General features: G+C 43.7%; 1 protein-coding gene across 1 annotated transcript in view; it reads left to right on the top strand.

Moving 5' to 3' along the window:
• MAP3K2 (mitogen-activated protein kinase kinase kinase 2) overlaps positions 1 to 17,415 on the top strand; it is a 50,428-nt gene that overhangs the window by 13,372 nt on the left and 19,641 nt on the right. Inside the window, exons 4-7 of the mRNA XM_015419972.1 lie at positions 3,387 to 3,486; positions 4,013 to 4,126; positions 4,771 to 4,858; positions 9,480 to 9,610. Of these exons, the coding sequence (XP_015275458.1) occupies positions 3,387 to 3,486; positions 4,013 to 4,126; positions 4,771 to 4,858; positions 9,480 to 9,610 (433 nt within the window). The remainder of the gene's footprint in view (positions 1 to 3,386; positions 3,487 to 4,012; positions 4,127 to 4,770; positions 4,859 to 9,479; positions 9,611 to 17,415) is intronic.

The following is a 17,415-nucleotide window of genomic DNA, read 5'->3' as shown; positions in this document are numbered from 1 at the left end:
CAAAGAAATGGCTTTTTAAAAAGGTTTATTATAAAAGAGAGAAGCAAAGGGAAAAGGTGGTTGGATTCCAAAAGAGCAAAAAAACACAATACAGGGAAAGGCTCAAATGAGAAGCAGTACTGTTGAGCTAGCTAAGCTAAATACACACTACGTAAGCTGTAGCAGGTTCCTCAGAGCATGTACAGAGTTCCTTGCAGTAACAAGAGGTTGAAAGTGTCCTTAATTCCGTCCAGTTTCTGCTGAAGACAAGGGAAATTCCGAAATGTCCAGATATTTATGGTAAATGGAACTGGACCTAAGACAGCCTCCCTTTCTTCTGGCAAGGCCCCAGGGGAGAACATGATCCCCCCCCCCGAACTATTCAAATACTTCCCTGACTGGTGGGCCCCAATTTTGTTCAAGCTATTCACCGAGATCAACACAACAGGGGTCTTTCCCTTAGGGTGGAAATGCAGCATTGTGGTCCCAATATATAAAAATGGGGATAAACAGGTATCCAGCAGTTACTGCCCAATTAGCCTGCTGGAAATAGTCTCCAAAATGTACAGCAAATATCTCTTAGGTAAGTAGGAGGACAGAGAAGCCTCCAACCAAATAATCTGCCCAGAGCAAGTGGGCTTCAGAAAAGGGCAAAATACAATTGATCATTGCCTGATCTTATGCCGCCTTGCCCTAAAATACTTTGTGGACCTAAAAGCTGCTGTTGACTCAGTTGATAGGGACCGACTTTGGACAAAGCTGGCCATTACAAACATTGGTAAATGGCTACTGTTTTTGATATGTGAACTCCATAGCTGTCAGACTCTTGCGCAAACTTCAGGTTCAACAACACTCTTCAAAGATTTGTTTGTTGAGATACAGAGATGCAGCAAGCTAAGACATCTTTGTGTTAGGACTGTTGAATCCAGCGCCAATCCAAAAGTTTTACCCCATTCAAAGAGCCCCCCCCCAAAAAAAAAGGTTGACCAATCAAACATTCCAGTCAGCCTGCCTACAAATGAGCACACTTTCACATCCCCCCCACATGTGAACCTACAATATTTATCTAAGACAGGGCAGCCGGCACAGACAGCTCTAAGGTCACGTCTCTTCCCGGAACCTAGAAGAGGAGGGGAGGCACCCTTAGATGGTTGCCAAGCAACGAAGCATAGCAAGCACACACACACACACACACACACACACACACATGCTATCCCCACCCCCACCCCCCTTAAAAGCAAAAGCTATCCCAAAAGCAAAACCCTATCGGCCCAGGACAATAGCAATCTAAAAGCTAAAATAAGAGTGTGCACCTCTGGTTCCCTAACTGAGGAAATGCCAACCCTCAGGGGTAAAACAGGTGTATTCTAGCTCCCCTGCTTAATGACCTCTATGACATAGTGGCGAGACTGACAGGCCCAGAATTCATTTCACCTTCACTTGGCCAACGGAATGCTGATGACATGGTTCTGTTATGTCTGTCACACAAGTTGGCCTAATGAGGATGCTGAACAGGCTTACCAATTCCTGCAAAGAAGAATCTCTTTGTATCCGCCCCTCTAAGATGACGGTTTTTGGAAAGAAGACCATATGTTCCAGTGGCATATAGCATCCCAATAGATCAGTACTGCAGCTTTAAATACCTTGAGGTAACATTTTTTGAAATCTCTGCTGGAAGGCTTACCTGGCTATAAAGTCCTTAGTCATAAGACTGACCGGGGCTGTTCTTAAGTTCTATCGCTCAAAAGGTAGTTTTTTTATAGAGTCCACTTTGAAACTGTTCCAAAGTCATTACTCAATTCTTGTATGGGGTCAAGATCTGGGGATGGGATGACAATACGGTATCCAGCCTAGAGATAACACAAAATTCCTTTCTAAAGAGAATTTTGATCCTGTCTCTAGTCACTTCTAAGCAGTGTTTTATCCAGCTCCAGAACGATACCTCTTGGGTTGCCAGCTATCACAGGCTTTTCTGCCATTACCCAATACCTGTTGTCCCCCAGGGCCTCCCGCAGGGTGGGTTCAAAACTCAGGATCTGACATTTCAATATAGATGCAAGCTTAGATAGGGGAACTATTAGCAGTTCCAGATTTCCCCCCATGGTTTAAACTGCTCAAACGGGAACACAAGAGAGCTTCCTATTTGTCCAGCATCACCTCCCCAAAACTTAAGCCAGATTTCAAACAATGACAATGACATGTTAGTTGGCATACACTAGTTGCTCAGCGAGTAAGTATATGTGGAGCCGTAGAATTGGAGAATCTCCCTCATTATGTCCTTGTTTGTGACCTTTATGTGGTTCCTAGGGCCAAGTTCCTTGCAGCCATTTTAGCCAGGCTAGTCTCACACTCAGTGGTAGACAAAATTATCTACCTCTTATTTGATGATGATCATTACATGATGTCACTGTATGCATTGGCTGCCAAGAAGATTCGTCCAGAACCTTCGCCCTGAGTTCAACATGCTGTATTCTACGCTATGTCCTAGTTCAGATGATTTTAATATTGTTTTTAACCTTGTTGTGTTTTTACTGTAATATTTATTACTGCTTGGGCAGCTATTATTATATTGTTATAGCCTTTGGCCTCATGCAATAAAATTCTGCCTACATATCTAAGAATGACAAGCTTTTTTCTTCAATCCCATGCAAATCCCCATCTCTGATGTCAGAGCTACTGTTACCAGTCAGAGCTTTATAAAATATAATCCCGCCTCCATCGCTCATCTGGTAATTGTGCTGAACTTCCATGACAAATAAGTGGTCTGGTCCAAACTGGATTGTCTTTTATACAAAAGGAATTAAGTCTGCCAGAATGATCCAGTGTGTGGAAATGAACGGGACGTTCTAGTGGAACCTCCAGGGAGCCAAGATCCCAGACACACTAGGTGGCGCTCTCGCCTTAGTAAAGTGTTGGGGTTTCTGTTACAGAGTCAACACTGTATCATCTTAAATAATGAAACAGCATATATTTGATAGAGAACCTTTAAGGTATTTCAGCCAAAATAGAGTTTTACTTAATAGCATATGGACTTATAGAATTCAAGCCTGTACAAGACTTAAGCATGCTTTTCTAAGTCTGATAAAGTTACATTGCTGTTTCTAATTAGCTGATTAACATGTCTTACAAGGGATGAGAGAAAGGGGGAAGTTGTATATGGGAAAATTAATATTTTTGGAATGTTGCAATATTTTATTTGCTTCTGATAAAATGAGGAAAGATGCAGGCATCAGCTCTGATATCCGCGAGAATTTGCTTTTCTTTTTACGATCTTGTTATGAGTGCTTTCTTGGATTATCTGCTCAGTAAATGGGGCAGGGGTAAGAGAAAACGTTACTTTCTTACGATTGTGTTTTGTTTTAATGTCATTGGATTCCACCTCCCCCCCTCCAAACCATGTATTACAGAATCCTGCAGTTTACTAAACCTGTCAAGCTAGAAGATCTTTCATCAAAAGCTAAAGTTGCCTTTGGACAGCCAATGAGCTTGCATTACAGCAATAATGAGGTATAATATTGGTTCCTGATTCACTGGATGTAGGGGTGGTACATGGAAAGCTGGGTAGCAGTATTGTTTGAAATGAAAACTGGGAACTTTTTAAAAGTTGGCTGATAAGCTGCAAAGCTGTGAGTCCTCCCCGCCGTGGGTACTCACAGTGTTGTACACTCTGCTTTCCTTTTACTATTGCTATTATCAGCCCCTTTCTCACACACATGCACAGTACCTCGTACTCCATGGCGTTGTGATGTGGCTGTCAACAGGTGTCTTCCTCTCCATGTTCCTCTTCCACTAAGAGGTTGTGTTTTTTCCAGTACGACATTTACTGTGTACCTATTACAAGCCTGTGTTTGTGTGTTTGTATTTGCTGCATTCTACTAGACTCCTCAATTGTAGATTGGTGGGTGATATGAAAGGGGCATGCTGTCTGGGAAGGTGTCAATAACAAGGAAATTGTTGTTCCTTTATGACGCCACCTGTGGATGGGTTGGGTTTTGTCCTTGCTCAACTATATCTGTGTTTGTTTTTTATCCAGTTGGTGATCCCATTAACCACCCAGGAGGACTTGGACAAAGCTATTGAGCTCCTTGATCGTAGTGTTCACATGAAAAGCCTCAAGATATTGCTTGTTGCCCATGGAAACTCACAGGTGTGAACCTATGCATGTAATGCATGTATAAACAATGATTACACTGTGTTATATATAGTAATATATATATACATATACAACCCACATGAAAACTATAAATGGCATAATCTTCTAGAGTGGGCATGGTGCTTGAGCTGCTGTATCAGCTCTGAAACCATAATATAAATTTTTCTTCCTCCTACTTGCTTCATCAGAGTGTTGGAAAGGAGAGAAACAGATGTGGCTCAAGACAGACTAAAGGGTGCTATTTGCTGAAAAAAATGTATCACATTTTCAACTTTATTTTTAATCTGTTACTGCAGATTGCTGTCATTATGAGTAATTAGGGCAAATGTAGTCTACTATGTACTAGAAGGGAATATGTTTTGTTGTTAGAACTGGAATGTTTTTTCTAGATATGAATTATTCCAGTTTCCATGTTATGTATCTTTGTTCCATTGTCCATTAGACACGGCAAGGAAGCTGCTGAATTGAAATGTGTAGAGTTGGGAGCTGATCAACAGCCCCAGTTCAAGATCAGATTAGTCTCTGATAAATGGCATGGAAACATCTTGCTCATGCAAAAAACCCAGTATTTTCTTCCATGCGTGGAAGGTGTCTTACACTTTTTGAGAGGATAAACAATAATATGTTTTCACCTCCAGGGTAACATGGACCCTCTGCCATCATTAGAAGACTTGGATAATACAGTTTTCAGAGTGACAGAGAGGAAAAGCAGGCTTTCTGTAATAGGTAATGCATTTTTGTTTTTCTGTAATTTTGAAGTGTATTTGTGAGTAAGGGTTGTCTTTAAGTTGATGAACATTTCTTATGGAAAAATCTTTGCACAAATAGTTAGATGTTTTCCTTCCATTAAGGGTGGCATTCCATATAACAATTTTAAGCCCAAATAGTCCATGCAAAAATAATTTGTCTAAAATTGTAAGATAAGCAGGGTTGAAGTATTAATGGCAGTTTTTTGCAATGAATTTTAATTCCCGAATGGTAGATGTCAGTGTAATATACACTCTCCACATAAAGGGTTTAAGCCACAGAAGTGTGTGAGAAAGTCACTCATCTAAAACTGTAACACTGGGAAGAGTTTGTGTGCAGATCTCTATTTGTAAAGGCAAAGGTATCCCTTGCTCGAAAGCCAGTTGGATCTGACTCTAGGGTGCGGTGCTCATCTCTGTTTCCAAGCCGAAGAGCCAACACTGTCCAAAGACGTTTCCATGGCCATGTGGCCAGCATGACTAGACGCTGAGACACACGGAACACTTACCTTTCCACCTATTTATCTACTTGCAATTTTATTGCTTTCGAACGGCTAGGTTGGCAGGAGCTGGGACCAGACATGGGTCCGTCATGCAGCACTCGGGTCTCGAACTGCTGAACTATCGACCTTCTGGTCTGCAGTTCAGCGTCTTAACCACTGAGCCACCGCAGCCCCTTCTCTATTTGTAGGAAAATTTATATAGATCATTTTTCAGATTCTTAGTTTTAACTGCTGAATGACATGTGTCAGAGGCCTGATTCTGAATATTAGCCGGCTTATTACTTCGTTTTCTTTTTGTTCTTTCATAGCTGGGCTTGCCAGGATCCTAGAATTGACAAGTCTTTTTTTCCTTCCTTCTTTTTTTAATAAAATGAGAATTGTTTGGTTTGCCAGGCCTAGTTTCTCCGTTGAGCCCAGGGGAGTTTTGCCACTGGTAATCTTCCCAGCATTCTGCATGCATAACCAAGCAGCAGCCTAGCCAGAGCTGATCTGCATTCATCCCAGTCCGCTGAGTCTCTGCAAGCATCAGAAGAGAACATATTCAGATTTACATATTCAGTCTTGTAGAATAAGATTCATTGGTAAAGGTCTCCTGTGAGAGTCCCAACAAAATGAACAGCAGTGCTCACAACTTCCAGATGGGTCTGGCCCCACCCATGAGTCACTCTGAGCTCACTCTGGCGTGGGGTGTGTGTGTGTGTATGTATAAAATTTTGAAAATAAAGTAATATTATAGAGGGGATACAAAAAGGAAAAGTGGGATTATATAACCCAATTGTATATATCATACAATATTTTAGAGTATAGAAAACAGAAAATATTTCTCCCCAACATCCCCTTCATTATAATTTTTAAGACATTATCTGTAAAATACAATGGTCCTCTTCTGTTGGGGTACATTTATATTCAACATTTTAAATTTCAAATTTCCTAACTGATCTATTTTGCAACTACATTATTAGTTTCATCATTACTACATATTCATAGAATAATAGAGTTGGAAGGGACCACCACTGTCATCTAGTCCAACCCTCTACACAATGTAGGAAATTCTCAAATACCTCCCCCTCAACACCTCCAGTGACCATTGTTCCACACCCAGAAGATGACAAAGACCTCCAGGATCTCCAGCCAAACTGGCCTGGAGAAAAATTGCTTTCTGGCCCCAAAATGGCAATCAGCATTTCCCTGGGCATGTAAGAAAGGGCCACGAGAACTAAGCACAGATGCAACCCTTCCTGCCCCTCCCTCTCATGATCTGCCCAATTTCACTATTACATATTTCACCACGTCTGCATACTCGCTATAAATTTTAATAGATAGGTAATATATCAAAGTACAAAAGAAAGTATATTATGTATCTCATAATAAGAAAATAAAAAAAAATTCTGCTCAAAATTCACTTCTTTATGCATTTATATTCAAGATTAGAGGTGTGCACCCAAAAAAATAATTCGGTATTTTTCAGGTTTGGGTATACCAAACCTGAAAAATATCAGTATATACTGATATTCCTGAATCCCAATTATTCAGGAAATAATTGGTATTGCCTAATTTATTTGACTCCGTACCTTCCCCAGTCGTGCTATGGCAGCAACACCCATCAGGGAGAGAAGGGAAGGTAGTCTCTTTAAATACCTTCCCTTCCTTCTCTGATGCATGCTGCTGCTGTGGCACAACTCACGGAGGGGAGGAAAGGTATTTAAAGCAAAGCGGAGGGGGTTAAAGGCTTCCTCCCAGGAATATCAATAGGCAGATCCCTCAGGCTGATCAGTTTCCCTGGGAGGAAGCCATTTAACTCCTCCGTTTTGCTCCCCCCCCAATTCAGATTGGGGGGGAAATGGAAAGGTTTAAGGCTTCCTCCCAGGGCAGCTGATCAGCTGACAGGAGGACCTGCCGGGCTTGTCAGTTTCAATGGGAGGAATCCATTTCAGTTCCTCCAGCTCTGGAGTGGGGAAGCGAAAGGGAGTACTGAAATGGCTGCCAGGCATTTAAATATTTACAGACCAAAACAGGATGGTAACACGGTGTAAAGGAAAGGTAAACAAACAAAAATCACTGTGAAAACTATAATATATAACAATTTACTAATAACCTTCCAAGAATCTCCTTATATTATAAAAGTGTTGTGGAGATGGCACTCTCCAGAACATTCGACACGCTCCGGAACTGGTTGGCACCCTGGATGGTCTGGCACAGGGCGTCTGTCTCCACTGGCTGCGTTGCTGCCTCCCTTGCCATGGTCCCGCCCACAGAGGCGGCACCTGGCATCTCGGCCTCACTCTCCTTGCAGCGGGTGGATGGGCTAGACGCTCTGACGGCCGGGGACCAGAGCCCGATCGTGCAGCTGCCGCTGCAGTCGTCCTCGCTCCAGCGCAACTCGCTGGCCAGACTGCATGCAGCCGGACGACGGACAAGACAGGCGCTCCGGGGGGGACTTAGCCCGAACCTGCTGCTATCGCCTGAGCCAGGCCACAGGTGGCTGGCTGGGCATCCACCGAAGCGGACTGCCAGGGAAAGGCCTTCGGCGGCCCCCGCATCACCTCTCCCCGCTCGCCCGCCCAGCAGGGACGGGCCTCTGGAAGCCCCCGTGCCCCATCTCCCCACTCGCCTTCCGAGCCGGATGGAGGGAAGGCCTCCGGAGGCCCCCGCGCCACCTCTCCTCACCCACCGAGCCACCCTGGCGGGGAAAGGCCTCTGGAGGCCCCTTCACCAGCTTTCCCCACTTGCCTGCTGATCTGTCAGGACGCAAAAAGTCCTCTGGAGGCCCCCATCCGGGGGAGCAGACGAAGCCTGGCGCCCTGGCCTGCTGGGGCCTCCGCTGGCGGTAGGGTTTGGGGAGGGGCCATGCCCAGGCGGCCTGGCCCCCTGGGGTCTCGAGCGATGGGAGGGAAGACACGAGGGGAGCCGCCGCTGGCCAGCCTGCCTAGCACCAGTTGTCTTTATTGCCATAACGTCCTTGTTCCTAGTTATACTATAATATTCAAATTCCACATTCAGTACAAATGACAGTATGATTTTTTTCTTATATGATTTGGAAAACTTTGACAAAAAAAAGCTGCCACTTTTGTGTGGGCACCATGTTGGAATTTGCATTATCCAAGGGATCCACATCAAAAATTGATGTCTACAGTCCTGCAAAAACTGATAGCCTTGTCATAGCTTGTGGATTTTTATCATCTAGTAGACAAACCAGGGTGAGCATTGGAGGCTGTAAACAGACTTTAGCAGTCAGATTTATGCTACTCTTCACTGTAATGGAAGGAGCCCCGTCAGATTCTGTGAAATGGGTGTGAGAATTCCTGGTACTACTTTCTATGAGAATATCTGTGTTGCAGAGGGATTGGGTGTCCTTCATTTTCCCCCTTGAAATGCAGTGTTTGTCCTTGCCTCTGAAAGATGACAAGCACAAACTGTATAGTTAATTTTTAAAACTGGTGGGTGATATGACACACCACTGTCCTGGCTTTGGTGGTGTGTGTCTTTGGAGATTGTTAATGGTGCTTCCATTGAAGTGGTACAGTGTGGAGCACTCGGCTCAAGCACAGAAAAATGAGGAATCACTTTAAATGTTTTAAATGTCTTGGGGGGCAGTGTGCTGTCAATTTTGTGGGCAATAACTAATACTTGGCCTGTTACACTTGTCCTACAGCAAGTCAAAATTGTGCTGGTGGTCAGAAATTGCATATACACAGTTAACTTGCAGATTCAGTGGAAAATGCAGTTTTACTGCAGGCAAGCTTCTAGCCAAAAGGAAATGAGGAGTATGTTTTGATAATTCATCAGAAGGTACGCTAATCTTGAAAACACTACCACCTAGTGATTTACTTCTGCTAATTGGAGAAAACTCAAATCTTCCCACACATAGTGCAACAAATAAATAAAAGTAGGTTGAAACATGCATTACAATTGATTATTAAATAATTTTAAAAATGCTCAAATTTCTGCCTTACTGGATTATATGTACCTTGTGGGCAATGTGGAAGTTTAACAAAGCAGGAACCTCTTTGCTTTTGGAATTAAATAAGCTATTGTTTCTGGGAAGGGTGAAGGATTTTTATGATTATCTACTCAAATGTACTTCTTCAAAATTAAAAGGTTATTATGCTCGTGATAGAAGCTCACCTCCTCCAGGATACATTCCAGATGAGCTGCACCAGGTGGCCCGGAATGGGTCATTCACCAGTATCAACAGTGAGGGAGAATTCATTCCAGAAAGCATGGATCAGGCAAGTATTCCCCCCCCCCATTCTTGAATGTGGTGAAAGGGGCAGTTGCATGCAGACTCTTCCTATTTACCTTTCCATCCATTATATCATGTGTATGTATTTTCTAAGTGGAATTGTGCATCTTGCTTGATGAAGGCAGGAATCCCCATCCAGATTATTATGTATTACAGTTTATCCAAATAGCTTAGCTCTATGGAACTGGAAAAAACTCCTCTGTTCTTCTTCTTACACGTAGTATATAATACATAGGAGGTATTCCCCTCTAAAGTTTCTTCCTGTTTCACTCAATCCTCACTCTAGAGATGACCTTCTTTTTAGATAGACACCAGACATATTCAAGAATTGATATGTGTTGGACATCTAAGACTTTACTTACAACCTTGGGATTTCATGGCATAGAGAAATGCCTATAGGAAGAAGATGGAGACTGAATACTCTCTTGCTGCAGATAGATATTTTAAAAACCTGTGACCATGACATAGAAGAAATCAGCTGGATCTGCTTCAAACTGAAGAAATGCAGAAGAAATTGAGTTTTTAAAAACAAAAACATTTTCAACATGCAAACATACCAGGAAGATATCTTTCATACTGTCTATGTAAAGAAACTGAAAGGAGGAAAATAATTGGTGTACAGGAAAAAGATGGTATCACCTACACAAAGAAAGAAATCCAAGAACAATTTGAACTTTCCCCCCAAAACTATTAAAAAGATGGTTCAACAGTAAATGGAATGAATGAATATATTAAAGAAGCTTTAACTTGTAAATTTTTGAATGAAGACAGAGAAATTTTGAATCAAAGTATTTCAATACAAGAGGTCTCACAAGCCATCAAGAAACTAAAAAAGGATAAGGCACCAGGACCAGATGGACTCACTGCAATTTTCTACAACACTTTTGAAAAGACGATAATTTCACCTTTACAAAAAGTTCTGAATGACATAAGCGAAAAGAATATATTGCCACCATTTTGGCAAGAAGCTCATATAACACTATTACATAAAGAGAATAGTGACCCAACTTCGCCACAATCATGTAGACCTGTTTCATTGTTGAATGTGGACTATAAAATTTCTGCTTCAATCATGGCTGATAGATTAAAGAAATGTATCTCCAAAATAATTCGTCCTGATCGGACTAGTTTTGTATCAAAAAGACATATGAAAGACAGTGTTTGTTTTGTTGTTGATGCAATAGAACATGTTAAACACAAGGACAATAAAAGCAGCCTTTTTTGTTTTTAGACACTGAAAAAGCCTTTGATAATGTATCTTGGACGTTTCTAAAAAAACATTGCAATATTTCAAGTGTGGTCTTAGATTTTCAAGTTGGATACTAATTAACGACGTTATCCAGTCGCCTGAACTAAATGTGCCACAGATTTGTGTTTAGCCTCACCTAAATTTATGTTTGAATTGCTGGCTAAACCGATGGGAGGGGGGAGAGAAAAAAAATAGGGTTTTGTGGAAAAAAGAAAATGAGGCAGTCATAGGCTACTGGATTAATTGAGACGGCTGGTAATTTGAACTGTTCATATAAACTGTGTTACACCGAATTAAGGAGTTACTGGCAGCCAGTGTCTGCTGCTGAAAGATTAGCCTGGTCAGAATTGAAGTTAGTTGGTCTGATGCCCATAGCAGGCTAACAGCTGGCAAAGATGAGCAGGCGAGATGACGACCAGGCAAGTGATTCCTGTGCTCCTGGGGAGGGGAAAGTATAGCGGTGGGCCCAGGCATGGAGTCAAGGGAAGGGGACAGAGAAGTAGAGTAGCTTGGCTCCCTTCCAGCCTGTGGAATGAGCTCCCAGAAGAGATCAGGGCCCTGCGAAACCTCTTACAGTTCCACAGGGCCTGTAAAACGGAGCTCTTCCGCCAGGCTTTTGGAGCCGCCGCCACCACCACCACTAAACATTATTAACAACTAGTAGTTGAAGGATAGGAAGCCCTGCTGTCTCTGGAATTCACAACAACAGCCTGTGCCAGCCACCTGAAAGACACCTGAAGAAGATCTAGGAGCCGGTTATGGGAAGAAAGAGCTGAGATGGTAGCCATCGTTGATTCAGCAACAATAATACCTGCTGTGTTATTGTTAATTGATTTTCGTATCGTTTTAAATGTTCTAATTGCTTTACTGTAAATATATGCTGATTTTATGTAAGCCGCCCTGAGCTGGCCTTGGCAGGAAGGGTAGAAATTTGAGAAATAAATAAATAAAATAACATGCAAAAATTTTAATCAACGGAGTCTTGACAAATGGATTTAAAATAGAAAAAGGCACCCATGAAGGATGTCCACTTTCTCCATTTCTCTTCATCCTTGTGGTGCAAATCTTTATTTCTGAGATAAGGCAAGATATTAAAACTGAAGGATTAAAAGTAGAAGGAGTTTAAACTAAAGAGTTATGCAGATGACATGGTTGTCAGACTCCTGCAGCAATCAGTTCCCAACAGCTTTCATTCAAAGAAGTAAAGTTTATTGAGATATTGAGAGCATGCAGATATCCTAACCATTTCGAGTTAGAACTGAAGAAAAGTGCGCACAGCAAACAGATATACATTATTCATGGGAGGCCCCTGATGGCCCAGGGCCAATCAGGGATCAGGTAGAAGCCCACCAAAGTAACGGGCTACATTTCCTAAGAGGACGACTACACTAGGCACTGAAGGTCATATAGTGATAATAGAAACACAGGTGACACAGCAGAAATGAAACTTAACATTCCAGAATCACCCCCACTCCTATGGCAGCCAGGGCTTGAGAAAGGCCTAGCTGACAGTGGTCCTTACAATTTTGAACCCCCTACAATCTCTCCAATGTGCAGTGGAGCAAATTGACAAGTTTGACGCCTTCTCAGGTTATAAAATCAACAGGAAGAAAACCAAGGTTATTTTAAAATTTTCAAGTACCCAAGAAGAGGAAGAGATTAAGAAAATTTCAGGATGTGATGTAACAAACAACCCAGTCAAATATCTAGGAATATATACACTATTAAAGGACAATTACTTGACAACCTAGTCCAAATTATAAAAAGATTTAGAGAGATGGTCCGAACTACATCTATCCTGGCTAGGAAGAATTTCTGCTATAAAAATGAATGTGCTATCAAAATTAAACTTTTTGGTACAGATTATTCCAATTTCAGTTCCTGAAAAGACTTTGAGTGACTGGCAAAGAAAAATGAGTTGGTATGGAAAGATAAGAAGCCACGAATAAGATTTAAAGTACTGCAAGATGAGAAGAAAAGAGGTGGTCTGGCAATACCTAACATTAAATTATATTACCAAGCCGCTGGGCTAGTTTGGATATCAGATTGGGTCAGAAGTCCCAATGAAAGATTGATAAAATTAGAACCTTCAAATCTTGCTGATGGACTACATAGCTATCTGTGGATTAAAAAATCTGTATCAAAAACCAAAACCCAAGATAAAAGACATATAATCAGAGACACCTTATTTAAAATTGAGGAAATGCCACGAAAGAGAATCAGCCCTACAATTCCATTAATAATGTCCCCAATAGATGCTTTTTGAACAAAGAAAAAACAATGATTTTGTAATTTATGGCAACATGATAAACTCTCAAGGTGATATCAAGTCATGGCAAGAGATTAAAAAGAAGGAAGGGAGATACAATGGTGGATATACTTTCAAATTGCTGCTAGAATTGCTATGGAAACAACTATTTTTTAAATTCTGGAATTACTGAATATCATATTAAAGGTGATGAAGATATTAACTATAAGGTTCTTACACTGTTTTAATTTTAGTATAGAAATCTGTTCAATTGTTAAAGACATAATTTCCTCCATTGTTAATAGATTATCGTTAACCTTAGGAAAGTTTTTGTCCATTCTTTAAAGAGAGAATATGTCCCAAATTTTGTAATTCTGTAGTATTATTGTTTTATTGTTTGCTCTTGTATTTGAAATATGTAATACATTTGGTAATATATCTGATTTTACTTATTGTACGTAACAATTAATAATACTTTACAAATTTGATTAATCTATATTTCTCCCCTACCCCTTTTTTCATTCTACCCCTTTTAAGAGAAAATAATAACAATTCGTTTATGAAAAGATTTTTCCATCAACCTTTCAGAAGCTTTTGGGTACCACATGACTCCCCAGCATATAGGCTGGAAGAAAGTAAAACACATATTTACAGTATATGTATATTTATGGTGAAGTTCTGCTTGATATTTTTATATAGTGCATAGTAGTTAATATAATAGATTCTTGCTAGGGTGTTTGCCAGGCCCGTAGCTAACAACTTTTTGCTCAGGGGGCCCGTGTTTTTCTCAGGGGGCCCACCACCAATGTTCCCTCTAATTGAGAGGGAATAGCGGTTGTCACATGACTCTGTGAGGGTGGTATCAGACTGACTGGCAGGAGAGTAATGCAGTGGTATTTGGTGTTTCAAATGCTTTGTTATGTAAACTAGTGGAGTGAAAAGAGTGTGAAGGAACAAGACAGTATTCGCTCACTCAGACCATTGGTAGGTCTAGCTGTGCCTGACAGGCTCTCCCCAGGTTGGCAAGCAATGAAAGGTCTTTCCCAGCACCAACTGACCTTTAACTGGAGACGTTAGGGATGGAAACAAAGCATGACATGAGCCTTTCCACTAACCCCAATACTGTCCTAAAGTAGTACTTAAACTTGAAGTCCTCTGTTACTGGAGGAGAAAAGAGCAAGAGTCCAGTAGCACCTCAAAGGCTAACAAAATTTGTGGCAGGGGGTATGAGTTTTCATGAGTCACTGCTCACTTCCTCAGATATCTGAAGGAGCAGTGGCTCAGGAGAGCTCCTAATTTTATCCTATATTACTTTTATCTACATACCACCGTTACTTAACTAGGCCTGTGGCAGAGAGGTATGTGGCACAGAGGCCAAGAACTTACACTCCACGTTTTAGCATGATGGCAGAACCAAGAGGACAGGGAAAGTTAACGTAGGCTGAATGAAGAACAGTGCATGGGGAAAACGGGGATCCTCCACGCACCCTTGAGGTGGAAGAGGTCTCATTCCTCCTTGCCTGCTTTTTGAGCGGTATAACATATTGGCAGGTGCTTCCAGAGGGGCCCTGGAAGTGGTCGCCTACAACTGCTGACAGCCTGCCGTTGGCGGGAACAGATTCCGGGACTAGGAACAAGAGCGGATGAACCAAAAGGCTCCTTCGCTTAGCCACATTGAGAAAAAGCTTCTTACCTTATAGACACGCGCCGAACCACTCATCTCCCAATCAGGAAGCTCCACACAGAGGAACGCGAACATCCGCCATCCTACCTCCCACGCAGCCATTGGTCCGCGGTTGCTAGGGCGGGGTTATCCAGTCTGGGATTCCGCTGTAGTTAAGTGTTGTAAAGGGAGCCACTTCTTTTAAAGGGACGGCGAACCAATTTTGTGCTGACCGCTTGGTTGCAAGAAGAACGGTGCGGTTGAGTTGCTTCTGACGTAGTTCACTTTACTCGGCAAGCCAACTCAGATACACGTTATCAATCTGACTGGCAATGAATAATATGAGAACGACACAATACATTCTGGCAGCGGCCAGAGAAACCCTGCTGACTGTGTCCAACGCCAGGGAGACGGTCGCACGGGGGCTCTCCACACGGGGCCGGGCTCCTTCCCCCCTGCCTCCGCCGCCGCAGCCTGCCGGGCCTCCGCCGAACTTTCCTGGCCGGGCCTTTTGGCTCGCGCTCGCTCGGCCACAATTAACAATTCACAAAGGAGGGCCCAGGGAACAATGGAGCGAGCGGCGACCCGGGCGGAAATCCGACCCGGCCGCCTCCGAGGTTTTAACGCCGTGTTTTAACTCCGGAGGGATCTCCGCCACCTCCGCCGCAGGACTTGAGGGTTCCCTCCAGCTCGCCGGAGTTGCCTCCTTTCTTGGCCGCGGCCAGCGCTTTGGAGCTGCCGGGGAAGCGGAGGGCAGCGCCGAGGAAGGGCTCCAGGTGGCCAGGAGCTGCTGATGGGAAGGGGCGGGGGAGCCGAGGATTGGGAAGGGGGCCCATTAAAATCACAGGGGGGCTGGGCCCCACGTACTGAGACTGACACATTGTTGAGTGATTTCAGCTCATACTTAGTGATTTCAAGAACTTGAGATACAAGGGCAAGCCAGCGGGCTGCTTAAATGCACACACAGAACCACACCCACACACACCCACACACCCATGATTGGCTTATTTACATTAACTTCCATTAGATAGGTTCCCTTGAGGATACGGATTAGCTGATAGGCTGTTTCTAGGATCCTCAGTCCCTATTGTTTCTGGGAGCGAAGCTCTGGTTGTTCGGGAGACTGCATACTTGGTTCGACCACATGTGCGGTCTCTGTCGGAACACAACACCCCTCCCCCTATGGTCCGGACCATCCTCTAGCAGACATAGTCTGTGAGATAGTTGGGTTTGCGCCATGCTCTTGAGGAATGGCGCACCTCCGGGCTGTGTGTCTGCGCTTCTGGAGTTGGGCTTGCAAGTCCCTGAGGTGAGGTTGGGATTTCGAGCTCGGTGGGCATACCGCCGGGTCTGGTGTGGGGGCTGGTGCGGGGTTGCCGTTGTCTTCTGTCGGGGCACTTGTGGGAGCCGGCGGGTGAGCGGGGCATGCCGGCTCCCCTGGGCTGGCTTCCTCGACTTCGCTGTATTCGGGAGCCTTGGAATCAGGGTTGGTGAGCCGGTGGTGCAGCTGGTCAATATGCCTTTCGAGCAACTGCCTGTCTTTACAGGATACCTCATAAGAGCGCGGCCCCGTGACCCGTACTATTTTGGTGGGGATTCATGCGGGGCCCCAGGGGTAGTTTCTGGCATACACTGGATCCCCTGGGAAGAACCCCCTGGCAGCTGCTTGGTCCTGGTTAGCCATGTCGTATTCTGGAGCCCGGTCTGGGTGAAGACGGTCTAACCGAGTGGTGAGGCACTGGCCCATGAGGAGCTCAGCTGGGCAGCGACCTGTGGTGGTATGGGGGGTCATGCGCTGTCCGAACAAGAAGACCGCCAACTTCTATTCCCAATCCCTGGGATCCATGTGGCGGAGTGCGTCCTAAGTTGTCCTGACCATGCGCTCCGCCTGGCCATTGGTGGCTGGATGGAACGGGGCTGAGCGTACATGCCGGATGCCATAGTATTGTGTGAATTCCAGGAATTCAAGGGACATGAATGCTGTCCCATTGTTCGTGACCAATGTGTCGGGTAACCCGTGTGTGCTAAAAAAACACCACATTGCACGGATGGTGGATCTGGAGGATGTGGAGGCTACGGGGACTACCTCTAGCCACTTCGTATTTGCATCAACCAATAAAAAAAGATTTGTCTCAGGAAAGGCACCGCAAAATCCAGGTGAAGCCGGGCCCAGAGTTTGTGTGAAGATTCCCAGGGCCGAACTTGTGCTTTTGGCGGCTCTATTTATTTTATTTTATTTATTTTTGTATTTATACCCTGCGCTCCCCGCGAACGGGCTCAGGGCGGCTTACAAGAGGGCAAAATATGCCCATACATAAAAACAGGGTAAAAACAATAAAACCAACGACTATTACAAATAAAGTGCTCAAATTTAAACAAGATGGTCATTCATTATAGCTAGGTGCTTTTTCATGGAGGTAGGTAGGGTCCAGTAGATGTTAAACTGTCCAAGCTAGCGGTACCAGCCCAGTGCTGTATTATGGCCAGATCTTCCGTAAGGCCGTCTCCTTGCTCCATTTGTTGCCAACACCGTTGGTAGTGGTGGTGGTGGTAGTATTAGTGGCAGCTCCTACATAAAAGCCTGGTGGAAGAGTTCCGTCTTGCAGGCCCTGCGGAACTGTACTAGGTCCC

Source organism: Gekko japonicus, unplaced genomic scaffold (assembly GCF_001447785.1).
Source record: "Gekko japonicus isolate JY-2015 unplaced genomic scaffold, Gekko_japonicus_V1.1 scaffold4567, whole genome shotgun sequence".
NCBI classification, from domain to species: Eukaryota; Metazoa; Chordata; class Lepidosauria; order Squamata; family Gekkonidae; genus Gekko; species Gekko japonicus.
This window is presented reverse-complemented; position numbering and strand designations above follow the sequence as displayed.